This window comes from Lonchura striata, chromosome 28 (assembly GCF_050655825.1).
Source record: "Lonchura striata isolate lonStrDom1 chromosome 28, ASM5065582v1, whole genome shotgun sequence".
NCBI classification, from domain to species: domain Eukaryota; kingdom Metazoa; phylum Chordata; class Aves; order Passeriformes; family Estrildidae; genus Lonchura; species Lonchura striata.
The window spans coordinates 1,457,284-1,472,048 of NC_140730.1; the positions used below are offsets into that span (position 1 = coordinate 1,457,284).

The 14,765-nt window shown below is 54.1% G+C and overlaps 1 protein-coding gene across 9 annotated transcripts in view; it reads right to left on the minus strand.

Annotated features, from left to right (window-relative positions):
- CRTC1 (CREB regulated transcription coactivator 1) overlaps positions 1–8,940 on the minus strand; it is a 57,788-nt gene extending 48,848 nt beyond the window's left edge. For 4 of the 9 annotated variants that reach the window (XR_014950250.1, XM_077788860.2, XM_077788863.2 and 1 more), the window contains exon 1: positions 8,751–8,940. Coding sequence is in view for 6 of the 9 variants with exons in the window: in XM_077788860.2 (XP_077644986.2) it covers positions 8,751–8,876 (126 nt within the window). In the remaining 3 variants the exon portion in view is untranslated. Of the gene's footprint in view, positions 1–7,742; positions 8,124–8,750 lie in introns of those variants that run through there. The other 5 variants (XM_085562186.1, XM_077788862.2, XM_077788861.2 and 2 more) reach the window with 3 other exon arrangements.
- Positions 8,941–14,765: the final 5,825 nt, after the last annotated feature.

Genomic DNA, 14,765 nt, shown 5'->3' on the forward strand with positions numbered 1-14,765 from the left:
GGAGACAAAGCAAACCCAAAAATCGACCCCCAAAACCAACCCCAAAAAGCAGAGACACAGCCCTGCCCCACACAGCTGAGGTGCAATGCTAATTACTACAAACCAACCTAAAAATAAATAAATTTATCACAGAAAAGGCTGAGTTAAAAGGGACCTTCTTTTTTAACGCAAATATTCCTTCTGAGCAGGGAACTGATGGAGAACGCCAGGAAACATTCGTCCAGCTTCAATAAAAAGCTCCTCAACCATCCCCATCCCTCCTATTGAAATGCCTCAGAAAAGTTGAAATAAAAGCAGAGATGCCCTCATTAAGGAAGATGAAAATAGCTTTTATGTTCCATTTTTTATTTTTAGCTAAAGAAAGAAAATTCAGTTATGTAACCCTACAAGTTTCGTAAATTAGGAGCCAAGCAGGGCATGTTTGCACTCTTTGGGGTTCAGGGCCACCTCACTCTGCCCTCAGAGTGGCCAAAACCTACAGAAAGTTGTTTGTGGCTTGAAAACGTGGCATCAGTCAACCCTTCAGGTACCAAAAATATCCAAAATATCCTCAGAGTCCAAATTCTTCGAATGCAAAAGGCTCATTCAGCACAATCATCTCCCTGAACCAGAGGCAAATCTAATTACAAGGAGAAGGTCAATCAGACATTTGAGTCTGAGCTGGCTGCTGGAAACTTGTGCAATATTTAAGATATTAAATAAATATTAAATCAGATATTTTCTAGCCCTCTTGCTGCCAGGAATCCAATCCACACCGAGACTCTGCAAGGAATCAAAAAGTGAGAAGTCAGGGTATGAAACAATCCCTGCCTTCCCTTCTCCCACGGAGGTTTTTTACTCCTTTAATCCAGCTTACAGATGTTGAAATCCCACTTTGAGGCTCCAGAGCTGGAAAAATCTCCTGCACAGCTTCACCAGCTGCTCCTCCAACAGGTCTGAAGAGGCCCCATCCTGTCACCAGCAACTGCTCCTCTGTCTGAGGTGGGAGCTATCACCATCTGCCTGGAAATTCATATTTTTTGGGATATCAACTCCAATTCCCTCCCCTCCGAGACCTCGGCCGTCCAAGGAAAATAATATTCACATAAATAGTAATAGCTGGGTACCAGAATTAATTGAGAATTCATCTGACAGAGCTGCAGTGTGCAGTTAACACATCTTACTGCTCTGGAGTGATAAGTAAGCAGAGGAAAACCACCAGCGAGCAGCTCAGCAGGGACAGCACAGAGGAGATTTTCCCAATCATCAGGAAAAGTGATGGAGCAGGCAAAGGAAGGAAAAGGCACTTGGAGAAAACCTGCCTGTGAAGCAGAGACTTCCAGCCAGGGCTGGGGAATTCTTGCTGCAGCCTCAAGCTGCAACACTCCTCCACTTCATTATTTAAGAGCTGTTTTTTGTGGGCGTGTGGTGTTGTTGTTTGATTGCAAAGGATTGTTCTGGTACGAGGGGAAGAATTTTTAATTCCCGAGAAATTATTTGCAAAACAAGGCTGTTATCAACGCTTGGTTACGACTGTAGAAATTAGAAAGTCCCAAGGAGAGCAGGCCAAAACGTAAACCACAAAATGATCAAGAGGGGCTGATCAGTGCTCCACAAACACTGCTGGAGAGCCTCACAGAGCCTCATTCCTGGATTTCACCCCCAGCACCACAAAATGCAAATCATTTCAAACAAATCACAGCAGCATTTTCAATATGAACTCCAGAGATGCTGATAATAGAGACTCACATCAGCTGCCACCTCGAGCTCACGGGATCCCAGGCTGGTTTGGGTGGGAAGGGACATTAAGGATCACCCAGGGACACCCCAGGGATGGGGCACCCCTGGGATCACATTTGTTTCACAAAATATGAGGAGTTGAGCCCAAAAGAGAACAAAGTGAAGCAGCAGCGAGGTCACAGCCGGTCACTGTCACAAAATGAAGGCTGCTCCCAAAAAATCCCCCGATTTTGAATTTGCTGCTGTGCACTGCCTCGCTCCAAGCCCTCAGGAGCCCCTCAGCAACAGCTCCTCCAGCACAGCTGAAAAACAGAATTCCAGCCAGCACAACCAGCAAGGTTTTAACCCAGAGGAACTTCTCCTCTTTACTTTTTTTTTTTCTCAAGATACAGCCTTATATTTGCTGAAAAGTGCCTTGAAGTCTACTTGAGTTTCAGATCCTGCATTAGGCACAAAAATATCGATGCCAGTGTGGAACAGAGCATTAGGGAGTGATCGATGCTGTCAGGGCCACGGACTAACCTGCCCTTCCACTGCTCAAGAAAATGTTCCTTTGCAATCACAGATGGATAATGGAGAACACAGATAAATATTTAGCCTTTAATACATTTTGGTTACATCCCTATTGATCATTTTTGAGAGGATGTCTGGTTTTTGCCAAATTAGTGTTTGATTACCATAATGGAGGTGCTCAATAACACTCAATAATTTCACAGAATCCCACACTGCTTTGGGTTGGAAGGACCTTAAAATCATCAAATTCCACCCCCTGCCACAGGCAGGGACACCTTCCACTATCCCAGGCTGCTCCAAGCCCCTGGCTTGGACATGGCAAATCCACAATTTATCCGAGCAATCCCTGCCAGGGCCTCCCCGCCCTCCCAGGGAGGATTTTCTTACAGAAAATTCACACAGTGCAGGAACTTTTGGGTTAAAACTCCCCCCAAAAGCCCCAAAGCCATGGGCTTGGTATAATGTAGACTGAACACGGTGCTGGACACAGGAGGGAAAACTGGCACAGAAATGTGCCCAGTGCTGCTGCCTCAGCAGAGCCAGGGCTTTGATATTCCTGAAGTGCAGAAGTGCTGCCGGACCAAAATCAATGGCGTTGATAAATTGATTACAAAATGGAGAACAGCGTGTTAGTGAGAGGAGCAGGGGTTGATGAGTGGCAGATTTCAGTACACGTTGTTTCTGAGATAGTTCAGAAAAACAAAAATGCAGTTTACTCGATAAAAAATGCGATAAGAATTAATCTGATGGAGAAACCCAAGAACAGGTAAAGATGGTTCCCAAGGCCACGGCCTCACACAACCACAACCACACTCTGGGCTTTCCAGGCCTGGGGCTTCTCCTCCTTCTCCTCTGCGCTGGGAGGAACAGCCCTTTTTCCATTCACCTCACAGATCCTGAAGGCAGCTCACCCTCAGGCCACACTGCTCCTACAATCATTTCTCAGTACCAAACACTCTTGAAAATTCCTTTGAGGCACAGTTCCTGTGGCTGTGTTTTGTGGGTGGTGTTTTGCTCAGGCAGAGATCCTCCCCCAGCCCTGGCCAGCACAGAACTCAGATTAACTCAGCACCAGCCCCTCCTGTCCCCCTCGGGCACCTCTACACTCCCAGCTGGAACTCAAAGCCTGTGCCACAAATTTCAATTTCTGCCTGGTAAGCCAAGAGATTCAGCATCCACACCTCCCCCTTTGCAGTGTGACCACAAGCTCAGCTCCCCTCTGCAGCTTGTTTTGAGGGGAAAACCCCAAACCAGCCTCAAAGAAGTGGAAGAACTGACTGTACCTCACCTCGAGAACAAATTCTCTTCCTAAATGAGCACCTTCTATAAATGCAAATTACCACCCAGTGCTGATGCTAAATAAAACCCAAGCGCAGCAGCCGGAGCTGAGTCCCACATGTTCACCCTGAGAATTACAACCAAACACCCAAAATGCAGCAGTTGTACAATCCAGCCTCACGTGCTCCCAGAGCCTTCCCAGCCTTGCTACATCATTAACACCCAGGGATTTGGCCACTGCACACAGCAAGACTTTGTCCAGCAGCAGCTGTGCTGTGTGGGAGTGATGGGACAATCAGTAAAAAAGTCATTGTCTCCTTAAAAAAAAAAAAAATACAAAAAAAAAAAAAAAATACAACAAAAGCTGCCTGGGTTTACCAGAAGAAAGCTTGTCCTGCTGAGTGCAGTTTCCCAGGATGGCACAGCAGAGCTCTGTGTTTACCTTGGACAGCTCAGGCAGGCTGAGGGAAGCCAAGGGTTGCACAAGAACAGAGATTCTTTGTGCCCTGGCAGGTCCCCTCTCCTCTCACCCTGCTGATTTACAAACATTCTTTCAAAGAATGAAGGGCACTGCTGGCTCAGCCGGCCTGGGATGCCACAGCCCGAGGTGGTGGCACCTGGAGCACCTCTGTGGGTTCCAAACTCTGCTTTGCTTGGGGACCTGCTCCGTGGTGGCCACGAGGCTCCCAGGACAGGAGGAACGGCCTCAGGCTTTGCAGGCTGGACAGCAGCAGGAATTCCTGCAAGGAAAAGGTGCCCAGGTGTTGGCAGCAGAAATTTCTGCAAGGAAAAGGTGCTCAGGTGTCGGCAGCAGGAATTCCTGCAAGGAAAAGGTGCTCAGGTGTTAGCAGCAGGAATTCCTGCAAGGAAAAGGTGCTCCGGTGTTGGCAGCAGGAATTCCTGCAAGGAAAAGGTGCCCAGGTGTTAGCAGCAGGAATTCCTGCAAGGAAAAGTTGCCCAGGTGTTGGCAGCAGGAGTTCCTGCAGGAAAAGGTGCCCAGGTGTTAGCAGCAGGAATTCCTGCAAGGAAAAGGTGCCCAGGTGTTAGCAGCAGGAATTCCTGCAAGGAAAAGTTGCCCAAGTGTTGGCAGCAGGAATTCCTGCAAGGAAAAGGTGCTCAGGTGTCGGCAGCAGGAATTTCTGCAAGGAAAGTGTGCCCAGGTGTTGGCAGCAGGAATTCCTGCAAGGAAAAGGTGCCCAGGTGTTGGCAGCAGAAATTTCTGCAAGGAAAAGGTGCCCAGGTGTTAGCAGCAGGAATTCCTGCAAGGAAAAGGTGCTCAGGTGTTAGCAGCAGGAATTCCTGCAAGGAAAAGGTGCTCCGGTGTTGGCAGCAGGAATTCCTGCAAGGAAAAGTTGCCCAGGTGTTGGCAGCAGGAGTTCCTGCAAGGAAAAGGTGCCCAGGTGTTGGCAGCAGGAATTCCTGCAGGAAAAGGTGCTCAGGTGTTGGCAGCAGAAATTTCTGCAAGGAAAAGGTGCTCCGGTGTTGGCAGCAGGAATTCCTGCAAGGAAAAGGTGCCCAGGTGTTGGCAGCAGGAATTCCTGCAGGAAAAGGTGCCCAGGGGGGCTGGGAGTCCCCAGGCCCGGAGGTGGCACAAGCTGGGGATGGGCACAGGTTGGGCTGGGAGAGCTTTTCCAGCCTCAGTGACCCCGGGATGCACCAGAGAAGGAAATCCATCACACCAGTGGTGAGCACAGGTGAAGCCCAAGTCACCCCCTTCTTGGTCTGGAAATGTGCAACCTCAGGGTGGAAACTTTGGGAAAGTTAATGAAGGAAAAAAAACCCTCTAGAGCTTGAAAAACTCACATTTGTGTTTGTGAGAACTCACTTCTAAGGCGAGCTGCCAGCTGGAAGCATCAGTCTCTGTGCTAGGAGGGCTCAGTCCTGGTTTTGATGCATTTCTTTAATATCTCTCAGACATTCAAAAGCACTCTTACGTCACCAGGAATTTCTTTTGTATCACATTATTTAATAAAAACCTGCTGAAGACATCAGGAACCGCTGCAGCTCTGTATCATCATCATCATCATCATTAGTGCTTCTCATTTTTAAAAGCAGATTAGCATTCCTGATTTAACTAAGCTTTTAAATACTGTTTTGCATATTATCTACATCCAGCTCTGAGCTGGGGATGTACAAAGAGACATTTTCATCTCTTCTACAGGAACCAGAAAACCACTGAGTGCCTCATTTTTAAGTACAAATTTTGTGGCAGGGGGACGTGTGTGGGTTTTACACACACACTCCATCACAAACTGTGGGGTTCTACTTCATTTTTATTTCAAATAAAAATCAAATCGATGCTATTGCAACATACTCCACTTGACAAAATTAAACTACAATAAAAATCTGTATTAAAATTAGCCAGGTTTAAAATATAAACACCAGCTTTTTACTTCACATGGTTTTCAGGAACTCAACAAAAGCCACGCGGAACTTTGGATAACACCTAAAAATACAAAAGCAGAGGGTGATGAAAATTTGCACAATGTTTCTAAACACCACCATTAACCTGGATTTAATTCCCCAGCACCCACTGGCAGCTTTTTGGAGGTTGGGGGAGTCTTTTTTTATCAAGGTAAGATTGCAGGGCCCATCAGAGGGAGCTCAAACACAGCTCTGGCTGAAAGCCCTTAAAATTAAGTGACTTTAGGTAAATATTAAAATTTAAAAAAGCAATCTTGGAAACTTGAGAAAATCTCCAACAAGAACAACCCTTAAAATGCAGGTCACAAATTAAAAATATTACATTTTTTTACCATTTCAAGAGTCGCATCTTGAAAGGCTCAGCAGTATCTGCACGTTAATTTTTTGGTTAATTACAATTTGAAAGGATTTGGTTTATCAGGATTTCATGCAAAAATTACAACCTTGGATGAGTAAATAGCTGCATCAAAGCATCCCTGGGCTGAGAAATCCAGACAAGCCCTGGTAAACAAGCCCAGAAATCAGAGCAGCGCTGAAATTCCAAACCTCACAGAGAATAAAAAAATTAAAAAAAATAAAAAATAATTAAAAAAAATAAAGAGAGAAGGAGCAGAGCCACAAACAAAAAAGAGGAGTCACAGAGAAAAAAAATCCTAACTCCCCCTGTGCTGTCCTCACCCACTTTGTTACTATGGGACTGGCAGCCAGCTCTGGATTCTGAGCACCAAGGTCCCACTCACAAGACAATTAAGCAGCTCCAGAGCTTCCATCGAGCACCCACCTCCGCTCTGCCAAGGTCTGCGCCTCCCAGCAGAGCTGAAAGGCCAAAAATCCACCCTGCCAGCTGAAAGCCAGCTCTGCTGCTCCACGCTCCAGGGAAACCCTCTGCAAAACAAAGCTGACGGGTTTTTGGGTTTATTTTGGTGAGGGTAGTAAAGGTGGATCAGAACTTCAAAATCCCACACGGATCCAACATCGTAAATGGGTGGAAGATGACCGTGGCAGAAAGGAAATTCAGAATTTCTGCCTCTGCTCTGAGCAGTAACCAACAATAAGGCAGACAAGATGGTAAACATTGCAAAAAGACAATTACTAATAATGAAAAGGCAACAGAAATTCTGGGCTGCTTCCACCAACTGAGTAAGGCGTTTTCAAACTGACAGCAACGTGCTGCTTGCCAAATGAAAATGAGAGCAAACAGCAAAGTTGTGCTTAACCCCTTTTTGCTTTTATGCTGCATTTTGAGCCCCGATGAAATCATGGAATTTGAAAGAAAAAGTCTACAAAGGAGACATTTTACTCAGCTCTCTGGTCAGTGTTTCCATCACTTCAGTACCCAGAATGCTCAGAAAAGTTATTCATCTTGGGTCCTTTCCTCAAAACCAGGTTCTTGAAAGCGTGATGGGTTTCCAAGAGCGAAACCTGGGTTAGGAGTGCTCGGATTTGGGAGAAACTGAGATGGGGTTCAGGAGAAATGAATGTGGATTCTGACTCCTCCTGCAGAAGGGTGAAAGCTCAACGTGTGAGTTAACTGAAGGCCAGCCTGTAATTCACATTGCAAAAACTCCCTGAGGAACACCCAGCAGCAAGGACTGACCACCGAAGGCAGAACCCCAGGACACTGAGCCACACAAGACGATTCCAGTGCCTACAAACACCTCCAAATTATCCTCACTCTGGTGCCAACTAACTCCAGCAGGAACATCCAACATGCAGGTGAGCACGAGCTCCAGCCCCACACCTCCCCAGGCAGGTGCCTCTCCTTTCCATCCAACCAGCAGCACCACCAATTCAAAACAAATATTTACCCTCTCCTGACACAGAGGAATAAAAGGGAACCTTTTCCTGCAAATCCAACCGTGTGTTGTGTTGTTCTCGCAAAGCTTCCGCCGCAAACAGGCTCGTAAATTTTCTCGAAGCAGTTAAAAACAAAACACTGACACGAGCAGGTGAGGCAAGAACGGAACAGCCCCGACATCCCCGAGCCCGGACCGGGAACGGCATCTCGTGCCCGGAACGCGCACCGGTCCTGCCGGGAATCTCTGCCCATGGGCTTTGCAGAGACACCAGCAGCCAAGGGAGGCTTTGGAAGCGCAGCAATTGGCACCCACGACAACCGGAGCGTAACGGGAACAACACCGGGCACGGCGAGCGCGGCAGCTGCGCCCGCGGCGGCCCCGTGCGCGCTCCCGGAGCTGCGGGGGATGCTCGGGGGGACCCCAGCCCGGAACCGGGAGCCCGCTGAGCGACCCGCGACCCCGGCTCGGGGCTGGGGATGCCCCGCGCGGGGCTGGCGGAACCGGGATCCCCGTCAGAGCCGGGCCCGTCCCGGGCTGATGCAATTGGGATCTCCGCTCAGACAGCAAAGGCACCCGGGATGCCCGAGCCTCCGGGCCGGGGCCTGTCCCGCTGCGGGCACCGGGACCCTCCTCGTCCCCCGGGCAGGGCGCACGGCGCTGCCCGCGCCCCGCCGGGCCCGCTGCCCGACCCTGCGGCGGGGGCACCGGGGCCTCCCCGCGCGGCAGGTGTCGGTCTCCGGAGGATGCTGCGGGCGCGGCGGGCGGCGCGGGCCGGGCCCGGCGCGGCGGAACCGGGGGTGGGGGGGTGGAACGGGGGCCGTGATGGGGGGGCTGAGGGGCCTCCCCCCCCTCCCCTCCGGTGCCCGCGGCGGGCGCCGCCCGCCCCCGCCAGGGGGCGCTGCCCGCCCCGCCCGCCGCCGCCGCCGCTGCCCCCGGCCCGAGGGGCTCCGCGGGGGGGGCGCCGCCCCTCACACCCCCCCGCCCGCCTCAGCCGGGGGCGGCGGCGCCGAGGCTCACCCGGTGCGCGCGGGTCAGGCTCAGGTCCTTCATGACCTCCTCGAAGGCCGCCGTCTCCTCCGCCTGCTTCTGGTTGTGCAGCGCGATCTTCTCGCTGAATTTCCGCGGGTTGTTCGAGGCCGCCATCTTCCCCCGTCCGCATCCCCCTCCCCGCGGCCGAGGGGGGGGGGGGCGGCGCGCATGCGCCGGCGCGCGGAGGGGGGGGCGGCCGCAGGGCGCGTGCGCGGCGGCGGCGGCGGGGCGGGAGGGGGCGGTGAGGGGGCGGAGGTTGCGCATGCGCGGGGCCGGGCGCGCGCGGGAGGGACGGCGCGGGCGGGGGCGCGCGCGCGTGCGCGGGGCCGGGGCTTCCCCCGGGGCGGGGGCGCGCGCGGGGCCCGGAACCGGGCCCGGAACCGGTGCTGGTCACGGTCCTGATCCTGTCCCGGACCGGGTCCTGGTCCTGTCCTGATCCGGGTCCCGGTCCTGTCCTGATCCCGGTCCCGGACCCAGTCCCGGTCCCGGTCCGGGTCCTGTCCTGATCCCGGTTCTGGTCCCGGTCCCGGTCCCGGTCACGGTCCTGGTCCCGGTTCTGGTCCTGGTCCTGTCCTGATGCCGGTTCTGGTCCCGGTCCGGGTCCTGGTCCTGGTCCCGGTCCTGGTCCTGATCCCGGTCCCGATCCGGGTCCCGGTCCTCTCCTGATCCCAGTTCTGGTCCTGGTCCTGGCCCCATCCCGGTCCTGGTCCTGGTCCTGTTCCTGTCCTGATCCCGGTTCTGGTCCTGGTCCCGGTTCTGGTCCCAGTCCTGGCCCCATCCCGGTCCCGGACCTGGTCCTGGTCCCGGTCCCGGTTCTGATCCCGATCCTGGTCCTGGGTCCGATCCCGGTTCTGTCCCCGATCCCCATCCCTGCCCCTGTTCTTGTGTTTGTCCTAATCCCGATCCCGGACCTTGTCCCTGTCCCCATCACCGGTCACGATCCCGGGTCCCCATCCCTGTCCCTGTCTGTCCCTGTCCCTGTCCCCCTGTCCCTCTGTCCCCCTGTCCCCCTGTCCCTGTCCCTCTGTCCCCCTGTCCCTGTCCCCCTGTCCCTCTATCCCTGTCCCCCTGTCCCTCTATCCCTGTCCCTCTATCCCTGTCCCCCTGTCCCTCTATCCCTGTCCCCCTGTCCCTGTCCCTCTGTCCCCCTGTCCCTGTCCCCCTGTCCCTCTATCCCTGTCCCCCTGTCCCCCTGTCCCTGTCCCTCTATCCCTGTCCCCCTGTCCCCCTGTCCCTCTGTCCCTGTCCCTGTCCCTCTGTCCCTGTCCCCCCGTGCTGGCCGCTCTCTCTCCTGCTGGAAAATCTTCCAGCGCTGCTCCCACTCCACCGCAATGAGGGAAACCCAGGAGGTGCCCGGCTTGTGTCAGGATTTCACGGAAAAATCACCTGTAACTGCAAAAACCCACCCTGAGCTCCCCTTCACGCCTCCATTTATTTCTCTTTAATTCCTTCAGCGTGAGAGCCGCGCTGGTGCATCCCAGGAATAATTAACAATTGCCCAGATAATGAGCAGGGTTTGGGAACTGCCTTATCAGTGATCCTTAGCAGGGAACACGAAAGCCAGCGGGGCTTTCACCTCCTGCTCGGGCAGTTGTCACCTCCCGTTGTCGCCTGGTGCCACTCGGGTCCCCCCGTGCCCCTTGTCGCGCCCGGGCTCGGTGCCAGTCCGCAGCCTCGGGCACGGGGGGATCGGGAGCCGAAACCCACCCCGAGGACGAGAAAAGCTGAGCCTGAGGGCTAATTAACACGAGAAGAGAGAGAATCGATTATCAGGTGGAATTTAGAGCATTGATTAATAAAGAATCCGGTAACTTGTAGCCGAGGAGCTGCGATTTCTTTGTTGGCTAAAATTACTCGCGGTGTGGAGGTTTGAAACTCCTCGGGCTTGGTTTGTGCAAAACTTCTGCAGAAAAAAAAAAAAAAAAAAAAAAAAAGAAAAGAAAAAAAAAGTAAAACCTGTGCAGAATAAACTCTTTCCTAAACGGGTCCCTGTGCTTAGAAACTCCTCGGGCTTGATTTGTGCAAAACTTCTGCAGGAAAAAAAAGAAAAAGCAAAACCTGTGCAGAATAAACTCTTTCCTAAACGGGTCCCTGTGCTTAGAAACTTGGTTTGTGCAAAACTTCTGCAGGAAAAAAAAAAAAAAAAAAAAGAAAAAAAAAAGAAAAAGCAAAATCTGTGCAGAATAAACTCCTTCCTAAACGGGTCCCTGTGCTTACAAAGTCCCCAGCGTGTCCCCAGGGCGGTCCCCACCCCGGGGCCGCCACTTTCCCACTTATTTCTCAGATTTCCCACCGCTGGTGGACGGCCCAATCCTCATTCCAGGCTCAGGATTAGCCACAAAATCACGTCCTGCCCTAAATCCTGGCTGCCAGCTTGCACTTAACATTTCCAGCGAGGCGCGATACCATCTCGGGAAGCTCATCCAGAGCTGGCAGGACCAGCCCTCCCTCCGGGCAGATGTTGCTCCGAGCCCTTCCTTGCCTTTCCCACCAGGAATAAACACCATTTTCCCTAAAATCCCCCCTGGCTGCGCACACACGAGCAGCACATGACCCGCAAAATTGGCCTGTCACGCTAAAAGCCCATCAATCCCCGAGATTGACCGGGAGATAGTGATTATCCACATTGTTTTCACTCGAGGAGCGAGACGAGGATAAATAATTGGTGCGCTTGTCCTGGATTTCATCCCGAAGGTGCTGATATCAACCATCTCCAGCCCAGCTGCCACTCTGCCTCCGCCCCAGCCTGCCAGATGAAGTGCCTGAGATGGAGCTTGATAAATTCTCCCCTTCTGGATCTCCTGAGATGGGATCTCCGCTCCTGCTCGCTGGGAAGGAATGCAGATGGCCGGGGAGGCAAGGGGAGGGGGCTGCAGCTTCCTCCCCCAAAATCCTCCCTTCATTCCCATTGTTTCCCTGCGCAGCTTCATCAGATCGAATTCCAGCGTGAACCTGGAGCCTTCCTGAAATCCCCACGTTTTAGCCGGGTTTGCAGCGCAAACTTCTCAAACTTGGGGTGCTGGAACATCCCGGGCTCTTGGAGCCCCAGGTTTTGGGGTGTCCCTGGGGGTGCTGGAACATCCCAGGCACTCGGAGCCCCAGGGTTTGGGGTGACTCTGGGGCTGCTGGAACATCCCGGGCACTCGGAGCCCCGGGTTTTGGGGTGTCACTGGGAGCTGCTGGAACATCTCAAGCACTCGGAGCCCCAGGGTTTTGGGGTGTCCCTGGGGGCTGTGGGAACATCCCGGGCTCTTGGAGCCCCAGGGTTTGGGGTGGCTCTGGGGGTGCTGGAACATCCCAGGCACTCGGAGCCCCAGGGTTTGGGGTGTCCCTGGGAGCTGCTGGAACATCTCAAGCACTCGGAGCCCCGGGTTTTGGGGTGACTCTGGGGGTGCTGCCCTGCAGGTCCGGCTGAGGGCAGGGAGAGGCTCCAGGGGTTTCCTCCTGCCCCCGGGGAATTCTGCCATTCCTTGGACAGGGCCATGAGCTCTCGGCCCCACCTCGAGCACAGCTGGGACAAAATCCAGCTTCCCTCCATCTCTGAGCCCCTGAACTGCCCCATCCCCCCAGAACTGCCCCACCTCACCCAGCCCCATCCCCCCAGAACTGCCCCATCCCCCCAGAACTGCCCCACCTCACCCAGCTCCATCCCCCCAGAACTGCCCCACTTTACCCAGCCCCATCCCCCCAGAACTGCCCCATCCCACCAGAACTGCCCCATCCCCCAGAACTGCCCCACCTCACCCAGCCCCATCCCCCCTGAACTGCCCCACCTCACCCAGCTCCATCCCCTCTGAACTGCCCCATACCCCCAGAACTGCCCCACCTCACCCAGCTCCATCCCCCCAGAACTGCCCCATCCCCAGAACTGCCCCACCTCACCCAACCTCATCCCCCCAGAACTGCCCCATCCCCCCAGAACTGCCCCATCCCCCCAGAACTGCCCCATCCCCCCAGAATTCCCCCTCTCCCCAGAATTCCTCCCGGGGATCCCCCGGCCGGCGGCTCCGGCTCCTTCCAGCCGAGTTTGGGGAGAGATTTTGGTAAGGGAGACCCCGGGGCTGCCGCAGCTGCCAAAATCCTCCCCGGCCACCCGCGGCCGGGGCGCTGCGGGAGGAGCCGCTCCGCGCTGTTCCCGCTGGCTTTCATCCCCCAGAACCCCCAAAATTCCAGCCCCTCGGAGCTCTCCCAGCGAGGTGGGAGGCTGAGGGGCTCACGCAGCACCAGGGTGTGCGGCGATCCTCAAACGAGCTGGCGGTTCTTTTTTTTATTTTATTTCATTTTTTTTGTTGCCTGCAGACACGAAGATTTTGATCTTTCACACTTCCTACTTAATGTTCCTGTTGACATTCCCATTATCCTCGGAGAAGAATATCCTCAGAGTCCCCAGTTAGTTTGAACCGGGCTCCAAACCGTGCTCGGAGCAGGAAAACATTCTCTTGTTTCACTTGGAACTGGTGAAAATTTCTTTCATTTGAGATCTCCAGAGGGCAAATAAAAGCACCCGAAGCGCTCTCCCCTCCAAGAGCCCAGCAAACCCGCCGCCACCAATATTCCCCGGTCACCCTTCCAGCCCCGCTCCTTCAGCATTCCCTGTAAATCCCACCATTGCAGACAGCCAGGCGAGCGGCGGCTGCTGGAGAAATCCATTCCCATTTCCACACCCGGCACCTTTCTGCTGCCCGGGGAGGGTCCGGCAGCCACGCCGGGGGTTCTGCTCCCGTCCCTTCGCCCACAATCGGGCTGGGCTTTGTTCCACGCGGGATGCAGGGAGCGTTCCCGGGATGCAGGGATCATTCCCGGGATGCAGGGATCATTCCCGGAATACAGGGACCGTTCCCGGGATGCAGGGATCATTCCCGGGATGCAGGGATCATTCCCGGGATGCAGGGACCGTTCCCGGGATGCAGGGAGCGTTCCCGGGATGCAGGGATCATTCCCGGGATGCAGGGATCATTCCCGGAATACAGGGAGCGTTCCCGGGATGCAGGGATCGTTCCTGGGATGCAGGGATCATTCCCGGGATGCAGGGAGCGTTCCCGGGATGCAGGGATCATTCCCGGGATGTAGAGAGCATTCCCGGGATGCAGAGGTCATTCCCGGGATGCAGGGATCGTTCCCGGGATGCAGGGAGCGTTCCCGGGATGCAGAGGTCATTCCCGGGATGCAGGGATCATTCCCGGGATGCAGGGATCGTTCCAGGGATGCAGGGATCATTCCTGGGATGCAGGGAGCATTTCCAGGGATGCAGAGGTCATTCCCGGGATGCAGGGAGCGTTCCCGGGATGCAGGGAGCGTTCCCGGGATGCAGGGAGCGTTCCCGGGATGCAGGGATCATTCCCGGGATGCAGGGAGCGTTCCCGGGATGCAGGGATCATTCCCGGGATGCAGGGATCGTTCCCGGGATGCAGGGAGCATTTCCAGGGATGCAAGGAGCATTTCCAGGGATGCAGAGATCGTTCCCGGGATGCAGAGGTCATTCCCGGGATGCAGGGATCATTCCTGGGATGCAGGGGCCGTTCCCGGGATGCAGGGAGCATTTCCAGGAATGCAGAAATCATTTCCAGGAATGCAGGAATCATTCCCAGCATGGAGGGAGCATTCCTGGAATGTGGGAATCATTTCCAGGAATGCAGGGATCATTCCTGGGATGCAGGGATCATTCCAGGGATGCAGGGAGCATTTCCAAGGATGCAGGGAGCGTTCCCGGGATGCAGAACTCATTCCTGGAATGTGGGAATCATTTCCAGGAATGCAGGAATCATTCCTGGGATGCAGGGAGCATTTCCAGGGATGCAGGGATCAATTCCAGGAATGTAACAATCATTTCCAGGAATGCAGGAATCATTCCCAGCATGCAGGGAGCATTACCGGGATGCAGGGAGCATTCCTGGGACGCAGGAATTATTCCCGGGATGCAGAGATCATTCCTGGAATGCGGGAATCATTTCCAGGGATGCAGGGAGTATTCCCAGCATGCAGGGAGCATTCCAGGAACGCAGG